General features: G+C 37.0%; 1 protein-coding gene across 1 annotated transcript in view; it reads right to left on the reverse strand.

Annotated features, from left to right (window-relative positions):
* The window catches only part of NEK11 (NIMA related kinase 11), an 82,615-nt gene that overhangs the window by 35,211 nt on the left and 29,526 nt on the right, over positions 1-17,878 (reverse strand). Inside the window, exons 7-12 of the mRNA XM_005423981.3 lie at positions 13,201-13,350; positions 13,040-13,118; positions 12,459-12,544; positions 8,543-8,662; positions 6,772-6,865; positions 5,779-5,914 (exon numbers count right to left, since the gene is read on the reverse strand). Coding sequence (XP_005424038.1) covers positions 5,779-5,914; positions 6,772-6,865; positions 8,543-8,662; positions 12,459-12,544; positions 13,040-13,118; positions 13,201-13,350 — 665 coding nt within the window. The remainder of the gene's footprint in view (positions 1-5,778; positions 5,915-6,771; positions 6,866-8,542; positions 8,663-12,458; positions 12,545-13,039; positions 13,119-13,200; positions 13,351-17,878) is intronic.

Raw genomic sequence — 17,878 nt, forward strand, 5'->3', positions numbered from 1 at the left:
CTTTTTTTCATTCCAGGCAATGAAGTGGTACAATAAAGACAAGCCCTAAAAAATATAGATACATATATATATATAGATACATAATTTCTTGAATACCTTTTTAAAAAAATAAACCATCTCCACCCTTGTTTACCATGTCTCATCAGCTGTGAGATTGATATGAATATAAAGTGTCAATTTTAGCCACAAATGCCAGTGTATAGTTTAAAGTTTTCATGCCTGTTAGATGTGGGTTGTGGAATTTAACTCTTCTTATGGCTCCTGTAAAAGTTCTGGGCCTTTGGTAGCTTTGTATCCAGTTTATCTTTCAACTGTAAACACTGATCCAAACCATGAGGATCAACAATGATGGTAAGGACGTGGCGGATTTGTTGCATCTGGAATTGCACTGAATTATCCTGAAGCACTTTTAGATAGATACAGCTTATGATTTTGTAGCCAATTTCAAGGCAAGTTCTACTGTAGAAATTGAATCAGAAACCCTGAACCTTTAGCTATTACTGTTGTATAACAGGATTATGCCTTGCTCTTCATGCTATTTTCAGCTGCAAAGACTGAGCTCCTCTACCTTGAGGATTTTCTATCTAGTAAACTAACAAATTTCTGATATTCCACACTACTTTCCCACATAGGTGGGTACAATGCATGGTCTGATACAGATTTCTCTGGATTCTTTACAGTAAGTCCCCATAAGTGTTTCCTAATTTATTCAATATCTCTGAAACTTAGCCAAATCAAAAGGAATCAAGTTGTACAAAGAATTGAGAGGAACTATGCTGTAAAATCTGGCTTAATTAGAAGACATTGCAAGCAAGGTGAAACTACCTGCACTCAAATAATTAATGTGACATAGTGAGAGATCAGCCATTACCTAGCCCAGCACACACAAAAAAGCTGAGGTGGTCTATCAGTGGAAAATCTAGGGCAAAGATGACTTTCTGCATCCTAAAATGTCAATATCCAGTTCTCTGGAAAAGGAGGTATCTGCTTCTCTGGTTATTCTTTTTGAATCACAAAAGTGGATGACAATCTCAATCAGATACACTAGAAGATGAAGAAGGATTATAATGCTATATTAGGAAGCAATGCATTATTTTTGTGATGGTTCTAGAAGGAGGTCACACCATTAAACATTAAACATGTGATGAACCTGCCCAGCTGGAACTGCCCTGTTCTAACTGGCAGAGGAAGACACTGACCATATTCATCCATAACAACCAGGCAGGGTTGCAGGTCATGGATGGTCCTATTATCTTGTTGATAATATTTTGCTTATGTTTTATAAAATGCATGATTTTATTCCAGCTGCAGTCATTATCGTTAATGGAAATGAGCAGTTTAATATGCAGAGTTCTTTTTCACAGCTTTGTTGGGTTTTTTTCTATTAAATGAACTGACCTCTGGTTGCCAGCACTACAATATAATTTGCCTCACCAGTATTTTCACAAACCCACTATTGAAAGATAAGTACATGCACTGAAAATGCAGTAATCTCCAGAAAAATACACATTGACCTATCTGTCCTAGTCCAAATGGAGACAGCTTCTATAAAAAAATTGGTTAAGAGACAGGGAAGTGTGTGGGTGGGGGTAGATGGGTGATGTCAAGCATTTTATTGCTAGGTGGCTATTTTTTTTTTATGATAACAAGAGAAGATTAATAATTTACTTTGTAGGTAACCCTCAGCAAGAACAGGAAACATAGATACAAGTTCATCCTGACACATTTTGCATTGCTTGTTTCTGCATCATTGCCATGACTTGCAAAATATGCTTTTTAACATTCAGAAAGAATTAATCAATAAAATGAACTGGAGAAATGAAGCAGAAAACAAAACATCCAAATCAAAATATAAAGGGAATTCAGTTATTAATCATTAGCTATTCCTAATGCTAATCATTAGCTATTCCATTTTACACTGCTCATTGAAAACAAAAGAAGTGTACAGATGTATAAATATATATATATGTTCAACACACAAATATTTTAATTCAACACTGACAGTGGCTCAGTGTTTCTGTGTACTATCTCTATACAAATTTTATTTCAGCTCCTTTGTCTCTTGCATGTACTTGGAGAAACTGAAGATGGAAGAGACACAAAGATATTTACAGTAACCCAAAATTGTTCCTGGTAATATATTTTTAACTGCACTGTCTGCCATAGAGTTAAATGATTCGTATGACAGCTCCATAAACTCCTGGACACATAAGACAGAGATATCAACATTTTTCAACTAATATTAAACACAACTATAAAATATCTTTCCATAAATATCTCATTAACAAAATATAATTTAAGTTTTATTTTCAAATTAACCAATCTAAAAACTCAAGGCAGATTAAAACTATTAGATAAAAGACTTGCAAATGAGCAAAAATACTTTTCATTTTCTTCTATTTACAAAGGTTTAGTCTTCTAAGGAACACATTAGTGGTCTAACTAGCTGAAACAATACAGTAAAAACATCTACTGTTCCAATGATACAATCAACATGCTTCAGTTATTTACTTGGCTAACAGTATATGGCTATATATAGCTAACAGTAATCACAGAAGTAATTTTTTCTAGGTCTTTCTTAGCCACTCCATTGTCTGTCTTTTTACATATAAGGAGAATATTTGTTTACTTTAGATAGTATGATTAAAGATGCAAAACTGTTCAGAAACTTATTGTAGTACCTTCAGAGAAATAGAAATTTAAAGGGCATTTTTAAATCTTCACTATTACAAGTAATGTTACCCTGCCCACCTCTGAAAATCTGCAGTGTGGAGAAAAGTAATAGCCAAACCAAAAGAATCCTTTGTTCTAGTATGCATGCCAGCTGGAGAGACCAAGTCCCAGAACCAGGATAATATAAGAACAAACACTAGATGACCCTGAGAAGTGGAATAATGGAAAATGAAGAAATCCAAAGAACAAAGTTGTGAGTTCAAAACTTAGGGCATTAAAAAACCAAAATAATCTATTATATATTCTGAGGTGAGAACTAGGAAGCATCTTAAGGAAAGAATAAGGATGGAAGGTCCAGGTATGCTAAAAGTGACCAGTATTAAAACATATGAACGGTATAGAAGTTTATAGAGGTTTATACACAGGAAGAGAGACGTAGTTAAGCTGCAAGCCAATAAGGCAATGCATCTTAAAAATGCTAAAGAAACAATATTTACATTGTCTGAAACATTTCCCTTTTCAAATAAGAATCTGATAACTTCTTATAAGGATTCTCAAGAACTTGTACCAGTTGTAAACAGCATTAAGGAAGCTTTCCTGTAGTTCAATGAGTTCATCTCCACATCAAAACCACTCATATCTTTCATATTCCAGAAAATAAATGTGCTTGAAGACTAACAAATTGATCAGCTGTAGAGGATTTCAAAGAATTCTTTCAAATGTCTCTCAAGTGTACAAGGCTAAGAGTTAGAATAAAAAATGTTCAGAATATCATTGCTGGTTACATAAAACAAGCATGGAGAGAAGCTTAAACTTCCCAGGGAAGTCTATAGCAGTTGAATGCTTTTGCCACTGCTAAATTTTGTCCACTGTGAAGTCCAAAACCCCAAACTGCCATAGTGGGGTTTGTTTATCTAACTACACTGCCTTGTTTTTCCCAACTTTCAGTTAAGTGTAACTACCACTACTAAATCTGACTCAAGATGCCACAGTATTCAAAACTACTCACTAAAGCTAAACCTTAAGCTTTGTATTTGACACCTTCCACAATGACATACAACTGTGATTCATAATGGTTTCGATAATTTTCCCTGAAAGAGAAGTGCAAAGTGTTTTATTCTCTATTTCTTTCCTTAATCCTTTAACAGCTTGATCTTTCAATAATCCAGACCCTGCTCTTCTCTTCAGCTCATGTTGCAGATTTTAGAAGGACTGCAGGCTATGAGCCACAGATACTCTGAACTTTCCTCCTCACCTGCTGGGTCTCAGGTACTATCCCTAGCTTTTCCTCATCAGCTTTTCTTGAGAGAATTTCTTTAGGTCTGCCCTGGTAATTTAAAAGTTGCTCCTGCCTTTTCTCTTCTTTCCAAACATTCTGAGTGATTAGTTGTACTAGGGAGCTTGTTAGTCTGGTTTTCAGAGACTAACTTCTTCTGCTAATGTAATAAGGGTCAGCAAGATTAATTAACACGTAAGACAACTTGCTAAACTATTTTATAGCCTTCCTATAAGTTTTTTTTTCTTTTATTCTTGTATAGCCATTGATCAAGAACCAAATTCTGTTGGAAAATCAATACCTGGAACAGTTTCTACATTTTCAAATGCAAAGGTGCAATTAATAACTTAATAATTAGACATGTAGGATATGCATGGCTGCACTGAAATGCTTAAAGAAAAGAAGAGCATGAATACTGAATAGAATAAGAACAAGCTTTGACATCAGCTTCAGGAATAACAAGGTATTCAGAAAGCAAAGAAAAGAAACCATGTAATTTCTCTTGCTCATCCATAACTCTTTTTTGTCATGAACCCACCACTCCTCTGTCAGAGACTCTGGCACAAGCAATTAAACATGCATTCAGTTTTGTACAATGGGCTGACCCAGCTTTTGCATCACAGATACAAATGCATCTCATTCCTTTCATTATAGTTTAAAAGCTCAATGACCTCTGAAGGCAGAAAAATCAGTTTCTTTCCTTCCAAGCATGTTGTTCTGTTTCTATTTAGGAGTCTTTGTGTGTTTCTCCCAGCCCAGCTCTCACCCACATTCACTGCTTTCTCTCAGTCTTCCCTTTGCACGTTTCCCCACCCTCCCCCCAGGATGTATTTCTAGAAGCTGGGTTCTCTCCTACACAGGTCATCTCTCCTCACGCTGTGAAACAGTAAGCCAACCACACAGACACAAATAAGGGTACATTGAAAGAAAAAAATAGCCATTTGCAATTAAAAAACCCCAAAACACCTCCACCACAAGCCAACTGATTCTGATGCCATTAATTTAATGACCTATACTTTCACAGATGCACATAAACCAACACTAAAAGGCAGTGCTATTAAAGTAGTCTTCCTACTTTAAAGTATATTGATGCATATTTGCAAGATTTTAATCTGATTAAAAACCTTTCACCATAATAGTGCTCACACAATGATTTTTAAACATATGAGTAAGACATTACTCCAGAACATCGTAGACAAAATCATATAAATGTCATCCTAAAAATATTCTCCTCATTGACCACAAGATTTCCACAGTCTGATGCTTTTCAAAAAGCTTGGCTATTTTTTGTCTATAACAGAAAAACATGTTATATAGTACTTCATAGTCTTTAGACAATAGCTAAGTATTTGTGGATAATATAGATAAGCAGAGTTTAAGGAGTTTCCATCTGCTTCTCTCATTGTTAAAGATAAAGAAAAGGACATCAAAGTGCACCAAAGGTGCAAACACTTTGAATTCTTGTATTCCTTTTTTACTAGAAAGATGAGTTAGGAAATTCTTTTCTAATGCCAATAATTTCATATGTGGAAGGTTTAAGCTATTTCCTCCTAATTCTGCTTCTCCTTTGGAGGAAGTACATTCACCTCTATTTCTGCTCACAGGTCACTCAAACTTTGGGAGCACAGACCTCCTGCCATGTAACCTTGCTATACATCTGCTGTACATACATTCACCCAGATTAATTTCCTTCTCTCTTCACCGTTTTTTGACAACTTTACAAATCTGACCACTTTTTAAGCTGCAGGTTCCCCACTGCATATGAACTACAAGGGACAAATCTTTCTTGACAGGAATTTTCATTTTAACATCAGATTTTGAATTCTTACCATGGTCTGTAAGTTCAGACGTGCCGAGTTCACTTGTCTCGTTCCCTCTTGGTTCATCCTGTCCTGTGGACACATAGTTGCCCATAGTGGCTGGCTGGGAAGGAACGAGGTGTTTTGAAGTCTGCTCAGCAGATTCCTAAGTCAAATGATGAAAGAGCATGGAGAAACAGGAATAGAGCTTTCAGCACAATCACAACACAATGGTTGCCCCGATCTACACAATTCCTGGGACATGTATTAGGCAAATACTAAAATAAAATCCTAACATTTTTGTAAATGATTAGTAGTGACTCAGCCATAAGAAGCAGGTTTATTATATTTTTTTCTTTAGACACAATGGAAAACAGAAACCAGAGGACATGCAAAAGAAAAGATAGACTATAAAGCACACAAAAAAATTTTTCTGTGATGCATTCACCAACTATTTCCAAACTAACCCTTTTCTTTCTACAATAGGATGTGGTGCTAGAATTGAACTGCCTCATCTTCTGTTGCAGATTGCTTAAAAGCAAAGGACAACTTATTCTGGGAGTCATTCCAAGGCTTCATTCTTACTAGAAAGCCAGTTGAAGTGTTAATATGCTTAGCCAAATGAAAAAACCCCTCAGCCACACCAAATATAAAATGTTTAAAGGATTACAACTAAACATCTTGAAAAGAAATGTATTTTGAACTCCAATGTCATACAGTCAGTAAAAGCATTTCAGAGAGCAGATTCAGATTTAAGGGCAAATTAAGAAAAGATAACAGAAAAAAATAAAACTATGTAATGAATAGAGACCTTGTTGAACCATATCTGAATAACTGAATGTACTTTGCCTCATCACAGATCAACTGGTTCAGCTAAGCAGTTCAGATTTTGATGCACTTCCCAGTTATTAGTCTCACAACAGGCCTGTGCCTCTAGTGCTAAAGAAACCATGTGGGAAACAGAAAAGTGCTATACACTGGGTGCACAAAAATGAGACCTTCAAAACAAGAGCCATAACTTACATGTAGGATATTGACATTCAGCTGCTGAAAATTACGGGACCTGAATTCTTGTATTCTTTTGATATTTTCTTGGTATTTTTCTTCTGCCAGCTGCCTGTAAATACAGAACACTTGCATTTAGAATGTGATATAAGGGCATGCACAAAGGGATCTTCTAAAAGCAGACATGGGAAAACAAATTCCGTTCTGAGATTTTCATGTTGCCAAATATTCATGGCATCTACTCAGGTTTTAATGAACACCAAAAAAGATTTCAGACCTTATTTCCAAACCCTATTATATTTTACCTTCACAACTTGCATAACATAATCAAGAAATAGTAAATTATTAGTCACAGTCTTTTCTAGTTCTTCCAAAGGTCCTAAATACATTTGGCTTTATTCCACCAGGTAGTGCAGGAACCTTTCAGCTGTAGACAGGCATGCAACATTTGTGTGCTATGAGCTCTTCCTCTGGGGGCCAGTTGGTAACTGTGGGTTTCTGTGTGGAGCCACTCAAGACAGGTGCTACATTAAGCAGTCTTTCCAACTTCCATTAATACATTCCCTTCCCACCCAGTGGAGCCACTCAGGACAGGTGCTACATTTCCAGCTTCCATTAATACATTCCCTTCCCACCCATCTCTGGATTTGCACTGCTGGAAGCAGATCTCCAGTTTGAGAAGGTATCATTTTTGCATTGTTTCCAACATTTTCAGCCAGAGTCAGCTGATAATGATCCAGAGCTCAATGTTGATCCATTTTAAAGATTCATGACTGAGAACAGGGTCTGAATTATAATGTTGCCTTCATGTTACAAACCAAATATATTTCATTTTGGTTTTGGGAGAAAGAAAAAATATGAAAATCTCATCAGAAAACATCAAAATGCAAGACAGCAATGAAATTGAAAACCAAACTAGAACAATTCTTGCAATTAGTATTATTTTCTGATTTCCATTAATTTTTAAAAAGTGAAAGAGACAGACTTCCTATTTACAAATTTTATACTACCACAAGAATTGGCTTTCCATATTACTGAAAGCACCATGCAGAAGAAGTGTTAAATTTAATACTTTTTATACAGTGGTTTCAGTTCAAGGAGAGGGTTTTTTTAAATGAGAATCAATTTATGTATGCCAGTCAGACACAAGTGCTCCTCAGACATACTTTCCAAAAGGACACGAAAGTCTTAGTTCTTTGCTTCAAACGTGTCATCAAAACAGTATATTCTGGTTTTTGTTAAAAAATCCCAAACAAAGCCTTCCAGTTATTTCTCATATTCCATCAGAAACTGTACCTAGTCTCTTCCAAAACATTTTATTATGCCTCACTTATGATTGATCAATCATAAACACTTTACAACATGACCATTATCCCCGTTTGATCTTTTGACAAGACTATCTCTCTCCTCTGAGCTATTAACTGCTACTGGAAAACCTCTGAGGCCAAAACAATTGACAAAAGCAGCATTGCAACTAAAGGTCTGACTCCTCACAGTGTGCAATTCTTAACATCAACAGTCATTTTAAAAAATGCCTCCTACTGTAACACATTTGAAAGTCTCTCACATACTTATTTAACCAGAACCATGGTACTCGAAGCACCAGTTTTGGGCTAATGTTCTAAGTTTTTTTTCTACATAAATAATCAGTGTGATTTATTGTCACCCAAAACCCTCATTGACTTTGAGTAGCTGAAGACCCATACTATTTTTATTTCTACCTTGACAATTCTAATTCTCCCATTAGACTGCTGGGTGGGCAAAATTGCATGGTTTGGGCACAGCTTACTTCAACTTCTTTGCCTTCTCATCTGCAGCATTTAACTTCCTCAGCCGCATTCGTTCCCGCGGGGTCATTTTCTGAACTACAGAAAGTTCCTGTAGAGTTTGCAAATGAACTTTCTTCTGCCTGAAATTGAATGCAAGCAAGCCCATCTTCATATAAAAGTGTAAATATTCAGTATTTTGACTGGATATTGAAACACAGTGACATTTCAAATGGAATAATTAGAAAGTCTCTGGAACTATAGCAGACTAAATAGACTTTAGTTTGGAAAGCAAATGCCTCTTTAAATTGAAATATTTAAATTTGGATTTGTGAAGAGGGTGATTCATTTCAGGTGAGGATGGAAAAAGGCAGATTCATCTCCTTAAAAGAATAAATATTGAAGCACAGTGAAATATTTACCCCGTCAGGCTTCATTATTGGGCATATTCCAGATAAAAGGCAGTCATTAAATGAGAGCCATAATATGGCTTGTACATTTTACATTGATTGTTACAAGCTGTCTGGAATAAATGAGAATATTTATGTGTCCTTAATGACATATATAATTATAATGTTCTCCTCTTGAATTTCTGGTCCTAATCAATAATAAGAGTTCACAGATAAAATGGTCTCCATACACCATCTCTACAAGCTGAGCACGAATTATTGACTTATGTATTTCAGGTATATTTATCAACCGAGGAGAGCAATATTATTCCTTTATCAGAAAAAGGATACTAATCTCAGATTTTTATCTCACATCCTACAGTAATTAAAACAAAAATTACACCCTAGTTTGAAACGCATTGGCAGTCTCCTTTCACTTATACAATATATATCTATTATACCATGTATTTATAATACCAAGTATTCATTTCAAATTACTGTTTATGCTCTTAGGAGATAAGTTCACTTCTGATAATCTAAGAGGCCAGGTTTGTAAGCATACAAATTGTAACAGTCCTTCCGGACTATCATTTTGAAATCAGGATTTTAATAAATGAGCAGAGAAGATTCATTATGCTTTTCAAATAGTGCAAAGATATGAATATTAGTGTGAAATATGAAAGATTAAGGACAAAGACAAGAAGACTTCAATTATTCATAAGAATGGAACTAACTCTTCAAGTATGAATAATGTAGACATATTTCTTGTCTCCTGTAAAAAACTCTAATTTAAATTAAAAGAATCTCATGGGGGAAAAAGCAATTTTTCATTCAAGTTGAAACTGAACTTGTACAGCCTTATACTTACTTAAGTATTTAAAATTTATTACTTGAGTGAGAATAGATTAAAATAAGCCATCAGAGGCCTTTACTAGAAGAAACTAGACTCAACCCTTTTGCTTTGCATGCCAAAAAGAATTTCTGGTGAGAAAAAAGTAAACATAAATATAAAGTAGTAATGGTTGAGGATAACACCACAGCAAGTGTTTGTACACTCACTGGGACTAGAGTATTGCTGCAAGACAGCAGATGTGGGGAATTCACTATGCTTAATATTTTTCTCTTCCCCTTTTCTGCTCCCTGTCATATTTCATGTATTTTTAGTTCATTTTGCTTACCTCTTTAGATCTGGGATTGTAGGAATTATTTGGCATTTTACTTACTAGTGACAACTGACAGCTAATGCTCTCATAAGTACAATGAGAGTCATTATAAGATTATGACTTCTTGCATATTCCAAACACTTGAGCAAAAAAATCACACTGTAGTACAAGTGAGGATAACTTACAGTAAAGCTTCTCCTGGGATTTTTTTCTCTAATTGATGCCCTGAATTTTAAAACCTCAAGATGAATTGACATTCATTGCTTCAGGGTTTATAGGAACTCTGGACCTCCGCACAGAAACGGACTTTTTTTTTTCCTTCTAACAGTAGCATAAGAGCATGATGGTTGTAGTTAGAACTACTTGCTCTTCCTCTTAGAGACTACAAACTTGATTCTGAAAAAGTATACTTACAGATTCTGGGATTTATATAATGTCCTTTCCACATGCTAGCTCTGTCAGAAAATGATGTCTATTTGGAAGGTGATGAGAATCAATACATTCTAGCTAATGACAATGGATCAGGTGTAGAATACAGTACATATTTTACAAAAAATACAAAGTGGTTTTATGAGTCTCCTCTAGAAGCATGAGGATATTTGAAGTCTGGATATATATTCTGCAAGTAACAATACTGCTTCCCCAAAGCAGATAAAATGGTTTTGGTGCATATAGAGAATCTGAAATAATGTTCATAAGATGAAGGCAAGAATTAAAAGTTTCTTGAAGATTTTCATAATCTATGTTTCAACAAGCATTAAATACTGACTATATATCATAATTAATATGTATATAATTATATTAATATGAATACAATATATTATTATGGATATAATTCATATATTCATGGCATACTATCTGGGAAACATTTCAGTGCCCCAAAACTATTTACAGTATATCTCTAAGGAGCATCTCTGTAGTTAACTATATGTAATTTGAAAAGGAAAGAATCCTCTCACAGTTAATTGAATTAACTTGAATATATATGTTTGTTTTTTTTTTTTTTTTACATCAAGGCTTGCAAAGTTCAATGAACTATTTATACCAAAGGTACCTATTTGTACCAAAATGGAAAACTTCGGCCTCACAAAAAACCAGAGACTCATCTGTCAACAAGAGATATTAAGGATATAAGTGACAAGTAGAAAATCAAAACACAATTTGTAGAGATGAGAGCCTACAGACACACTGACAGCAGTTAAACTGTGTGAAACGATGCATAAAAGGTTTTACTATGCTGATTTCAACTGTCTGTACTCTGCTTTCTTCCTACCACTGACAGCAAACTACACTTTGTTTGGAAAAGCTGAAGATGGCCATCTGTCCTGAAGGGAGGCTTGCAAGCTGCAGAATTGGCAGCATCTGCAAAGTGATCACAGCTGCAAAACCGTGGGTCCTGTACAAGAGCAGAGGTCACAAAAACAGAGGTGAAAGTCCTATTGCCTCAAAGGCACTGCCAGTTCTGGATTATATTAATCTTTATTAAAACAATTTTATTTTGCTGTTACCTAATAATTCAAAACAAATATCAGAGAGCTGTTAAAATCCTGACAATTATTTAAAGGAAACAAGAAACAGGGATGTTCATTGCTTCCTCACAGGATCACAAACTTCAGGTTTTGCTCTTGCTAGCTCCCAACAGAACAAAACCTGCACAGAAAGTTCAGGAATGGAGAGCAAAGGGGAGGGAGAGTTGCCCATGAAACTGCAGAGCTAATTTACACAGGCAAAATGAAAACGTCCATGCTGGAATTTGCCTTAAACATTGCAGCATTGTAATTTAACGCAATTATTTAATGCAATATATATTCAATGCCTAAGAGAGAGATCATGTGTGAAGACATTGCTTCTGTAAGAGCCAAGAAACATCACTGCTCTTGATTTCTCACTGAAGTTACAAGACAGAAATAACAGTATCCTACAGAGGCATTACCTTAATATTAGTTTAAGTGTGCATGCTTTCAGTCTGGTGTCATTCAGGAAACATAGCTTTCACATACAATTTTTAGGAGGTGCAGAAACAGCAGCACTATAAATGATGATGACCTAACTAAAATGACAGCTTAAACCTCCGAAATTTCAGAACAAATGTCATTTACATACGAGTTGGTACTAAATTAACATCAACATATACTGCACATGCACGTGCAATTTACACAGTCACATAATAAAAATATTTCATCTGCAAATCTTTTTTTACTCCCTAAATTTTAATTATGCATCTCCTTAATCAGAGTGGTTGCTCTTGTATTTCTAGGGAATAGATTTGTCTAAACATAAAGCACTATGAGATTGACATAAGTGATGACAGACACAAGTTAATGACATTATTTGGCAACACTGTAATTTCATATACTACTGCCCATAAAACTGTTTAAAATACTTACACGGCACTAAAAATAGGAGCAGATTCTTTCTGACAGTTAAGTGCCTTGTCTTTCACAATCATGTTGGTGAACTTGTACTGTATTTTCTGTGGGGAAATAAAAAAGAAGGGCTATCAAGACCTGATGTTAAAGTTATTCACAATCTTCAGCTACTACCCAATACCATCCCAATATAAAAACTGACCAAGCAGTTTCCTTCCCCACCTTCTCAGAAAGCCAAATAATACAGACACTGAAGCCTGGGCAAAAAGAGCAAAAGACATTGCTTTTTATTAAAAGTATGAGTAATAAGAACAGTTCAGAGATATATGTACTCAGGCCCAAGTGATCTACATGTTTTTATGCGTAAATGTCTGGTTTTCTTATTGCTCATAACATTTAAGAGGGGATACATTCAGCATATCAAGTGATGAAGGCTTCTTTCCTCAGTCATATTTGTACTATAGCTCTGAAAGTCCCCTGGATTAATGCTTCCATCAAGAGCTATCAAATTCTTTTTTCTCACCATATTTTCCCTGCCTCCATTTTGCTTCTGCAAAATACATACATAAAGTGTTCAGCTACTGCTTCTTCTTACATACCTGTAGTTGTTCATCAATATAAGGGGATTTTAGGATCTCTGCTGCCGCTGGTCTCAATGAAGGATTCTTACTTAACATGCTGAAACATTAAAAACCAAATACAATAATTAAGCAATTGTCCAAACTCAGTGAAAAACCTGCTAAACAAGAAAATAACATACCTGCATAGCACAGCATTCAGTTTGCTTGGATATCTATCAGGAAGAGAAGGTGTTTCACCTTCCACAATTTTTAACACAACAGACAAAAAATTCTGTCCAGTAAATGCATGGTTCATACAGCACATCTCATACAAAATGCATCCCAGAGACCTTGAAGAACAAACAAGTGGGAATAGTATGTATTATTCACCAGTCCTAATGGCCATCATAAAAGCTGAACACTCTCATAATAATAAATAAACACGTTCATAATAATTTTATATAATGACTATTCATAACAGTTTGAACTTCAGCTGAGTTCTGTCTGATGAACATTTGTTTTTTAAATAGGGGAGTTGAGTCTTGTAGGCCTTGGAGAATGCTCAGGTCTTTCTCCAGTCAAGGGTGCTGACTTCTGGCTTGATCAATGATTGACTTGATCAAGGTCATAGAAAATTCTGGTGAGAGCCAGGTACAGGTCGAGGCTTATCAAAGCAACCAGATTAAATATCTTTGTATTTGACTGTGGTGTTTATAATTTAATCTGTGATTCCAGAAGAAGTAAGAAAATAAAGCATAATGATAAGAAGTATGTATGGGATTTCAGAAAAGCGGTGTAAAAATCTTTGAAAGCAAATAATGAATAAAATTTCAATTATTCATTTTGGTTAAATAAGAGGAGTTGTTTTGGTCCATCTGGCAATAAAAGAACAAGAGCAAGCACTTTTAAAGCTGAAACCCAGGCTCTACATCCAGTGCAAATTGAGGGGGCTCTACTCACTGGTACTTTTCAAGCAAGTACGTGAAAACCATTAGCAGAGCACTTTTGCTAAGAATCAGCTAAAGAACAACTACTGAGGTAAATAAATGCTTGCCTAGGTTTTTTAATGATTTAACTGTCAAAGTCTGTCAAACAGACTTCAAACTTACAAAATGAGTAAACAGTAAGACACAGATGATAATCTGTATTTAGGATGTATGTTCAGACTCTGAACAAGATAATTACTCCATGAGGAAATACTTAAAGCAAAAAGAACAACAACAACAAAAAACACCAAAACCCTATGCACACAGCATCTAAAAGCATCAAATAAAAATGGAAATCAGCCAGAGAGAAGGAAAAAAGAAGGAAAATCCCAACCTGACAGACTGTACTATAACTTCTTTTTGCAGAATCAATATGTTTTGGAAACTGCTTGATTCTGGCAGCTAGAAATTGTTTAATGAGCCATTAGGAATACAGAATTTGACACATCAGGGAAGCTAATTTATTCATCTAGTTTAGTACTCTGACTACACCTGAGGTGGAAAAAGATTAAAAGAATGCCCAGGGCATTCTGCTGCAGCCAGGGCTGTGAACAGGCTATCCAGGGAAAATCCCATCTGTCCCATGAAAGAAAAAAACAGGAGAAAAAAGTAAAGAAAAATGAAGGAAAAATAGAGTTTCTTTCTGCAGGATCAAAATCCTCGAAATTAAATAAATATCTCCTAAGCTGAGAAATGCTGCCCTGGGTTCCTTAACAAGGCTATTTCTTCCCAAAAGAGCTGCTGAGCTGCAAACACCCAAAATTTTGACTCAAAACTGCATTTCTCTGTTGTGTTTCTACATTTCTGCTCTAAGAACCTTGTGAGGAGCAGGAGGAAATTGCTTCCCAATTCCCATAAGCAATCCACACATGATCCAAACATATAATTTAATTACTTTTATAATCTTAGCCTGCGTAAGTGCCAATGTTATAAAATTCTAAAATGATCATTAAACCAGCCAGCCAGCACATTTGCTTTGACAACTCCCTATATTCACGAATGGGTTTGACAAAGTTCCCAAAGAACACATAATTTCAGCAAAACTGTGGCATGACAAGTTCATGTTGAAGCTACTTATGCTCAATTATATCATAAAATGGAGCATCAGGACAGGCTTCAGTGTGTTCTCCCCAATCTCAACTGACAGACCTCTAGCTCCTCCCTCTTAGGAGAAACCATCCTGAGTTTTTTTTGAGGTTTAAGTTGCTTACATAAATATTGTCATCCTTTTAACATCTTCTGATCTTTGGTAAAAACACTACAATTCTTCAAAGGTTATAAGATCCAAGTTAGCTTTAAATTCAACTTTAAAAGTCAGATAATGTAAATGCATATACCTCTAAGGCTTATATCTCTTTGTCTGATCATATCAGAAGGTTTTAAGAATTCCTTGGCTTCAGAGTCTGTGAGGAATAAGTCTCTGAATTTAATTTCCTCAATACTCACTCATCAGCCCTTAAATGAGAACTCCCTGTGCTGTCTTCTTGAGCCCCATCCCCTCAGCCTTCACATTGCTCCATTTTTTTGTATATTAATATTAAAGAAAAGACAAAGTGGGGGAATAGCGCAATAAAAGGAAAGCCTCAAGAACTGTGGTGTGGGCAGCCCAATTTACCCAAACACAACAGACAAATCATCTGTGAAACTCTGACAGTACTTGATGGAAGATGAAGTACAATGGATTTACATGTGACTGTGACATCACTTTGTCTCTGCCACAGCACTGGAGGCACGGCAATGTCGGCCGAGCCCCAACAGCATCAGTGTCACCACAGGGTGGGTGAGGGCAGGAAGGGACACCGGGACAGGGGCACAGCAGCCCCTTGGGGTCATGGTGGGCTGGGATACCAGTGAATGGTCTTAAAATTATTTGCAAATAATTTCTTTTATTTGTGTACCTATATAAATATTAGATAGCCTGTGAACTTTTAAGTCATTGACACACACACAGAGCAGTGATTGAGCCCTGACCCAGCCTGGCCTCTGGGGCTCTCCCTGTCTCGGCTCAGCTGCTGGCACCGCTCTGACTCTGCTCCCTTTGCCAGATCTACAGTGGAAAGCACCCATGGGCAGAGGGGGTGGTGAACTGCTGAAGTGAGATCAGCTCCCTGAAGAAGCTTCTTGTCTGGAAAGAAGGAAACCCCAGACTGTGTCATCTGCAATGGTTTTCTCTCATGGCCCAGCCAGTCCAGGCTCAGGGATGCTGGGGAAAGCATGGGAGCCAACTTTAATTTGCCTCCTGTGAATTTAGATTTGACATAAAGCATGGAATAACAAAGAACTACAGCCCTGACATTTCAACGGAAGAAAAACATAAATGCTGCCACTTCTCTGAGACCAACTGCAGAACTTCATGGCGAAAAACTGTAAAACATGAAGATTTTCCCCCATCTATTGACCTTGGGCTATACAGGACAATACTTCTTGCACCAGCTGCTGCACTGTGAATATTCAAGCCAGTTTTGAAAAGCCAGTTGCAGAACATCTCAGTGAACCTGAAAAGCACAGTGCCTCTTTAGAGCACATCAGTAATGCAGCAGAAATTAAGGTCTTTCCAATGAACTGAACTGAACAGTGAGAGGATCACAATAACAAGGTGAGATAGCACTGTCTTTTCCAGAAAGTATTTTATATTTTCTTACATTTAACATGGGAACACTTGTAAGTCTGAATTTTTGTGTGTGAATTTTTGAGTCCTGCTGGAGATCAGAAAGACAAGTCTGATGAGAGAATGTCACTTCAGCTACATATAAAAGCCTTGGGCAAGTCTTTGAAAGTCCTCAGGGGTCAACAAACAGTGCTGTTCAACATCTCTGTCAGCAACATGGACATAGGGACTGAGTGTATCTTCAGCAAGTTGGCTGACAAGCTGTGTGGTATGGTCAGCATGCTGGAAGAAAAGGCTGTTATCCAGAGGGAGCTTGGCAGACTGGAGAGGTGAGCTTGTGCCAACACTATGGAGTACAAGGCGAATTGCAAGGTCCTGCACTTAGGTCACAAACACAGACTGGGTAGAGAATGGAAAAGCAAGCCTGAGGAGAAGGACTAGGAAGATGTTGCTTGATAAAGAGCTCAACATGACTTGGCAATGTGTGCTGAGAGCCCAGAAAGCCAACCCCATCCTGGGCTGCATCAGAAGAGTGTGACCAGCAGGCTGAGGAAGGAGATTCTTCCCTCTACTCCACTATTCTGAGGCCTCACATGGAGCACAGCATCCAGCTCTGGGCCCTCAAGATGAGAAGGATGCAGACCTGCTGAGGCAAGTCCAGAGGAGGTACACAAAGATGATCTGAGGGCTGGAACACCCCTTCCACAGATTCAGGGTGAGAGATTTGGGGTTGTTCAGTCTGGAGAAGGCTCCAAGGAGACCTTTGAGCACCTTGCAGCACATGAAGTGATAGAGGGCCAGAGAGAGACATTTTACAAAGGCATGTAATCATAGGACAAGGGGTAACAACTTTAAATTGAGAGAGAATTCAAGGCCAGGCTGGATGGTGCTTTGAGCAACCTCATCTAGTGGAAGGTGTCCCCACCCACGGCAGGGGAGATGGAACGAGATGATCTTCAAGGGCCCTTCCAACCCAAAGCATTCTATGAGTCTTTGATTCTTCATGAACATCAGGACCTCCTGTACAGTGGCCCGAGGACTTAATCTCACTTGGAGCCTCCAGGGTGGGCTCCCCTGTAAGCTGAGTGCCTGCTTGTCTTTTGGCTCCTGTTAAATTGGGACAGGGAAAAAAAAGTCAAATAGAATCATTATTCAAAGATTAAAAGATGAGAGTATCAATCAAACACGAGTCCTGATCAGAAGAGTTTCCTGGCTCAACAAAAGAAGGGATTTGTGGGCTGGGGAAGTACTGAGTCAGGGCACACCTCCTTACTGCCCCTACAC

Source organism: Geospiza fortis, unplaced genomic scaffold (genome assembly GCF_000277835.1).
Source record: "Geospiza fortis unplaced genomic scaffold, GeoFor_1.0 scaffold346, whole genome shotgun sequence".
Lineage (NCBI taxonomy): Eukaryota > Metazoa > Chordata > Aves > Passeriformes > Thraupidae > Geospiza > Geospiza fortis.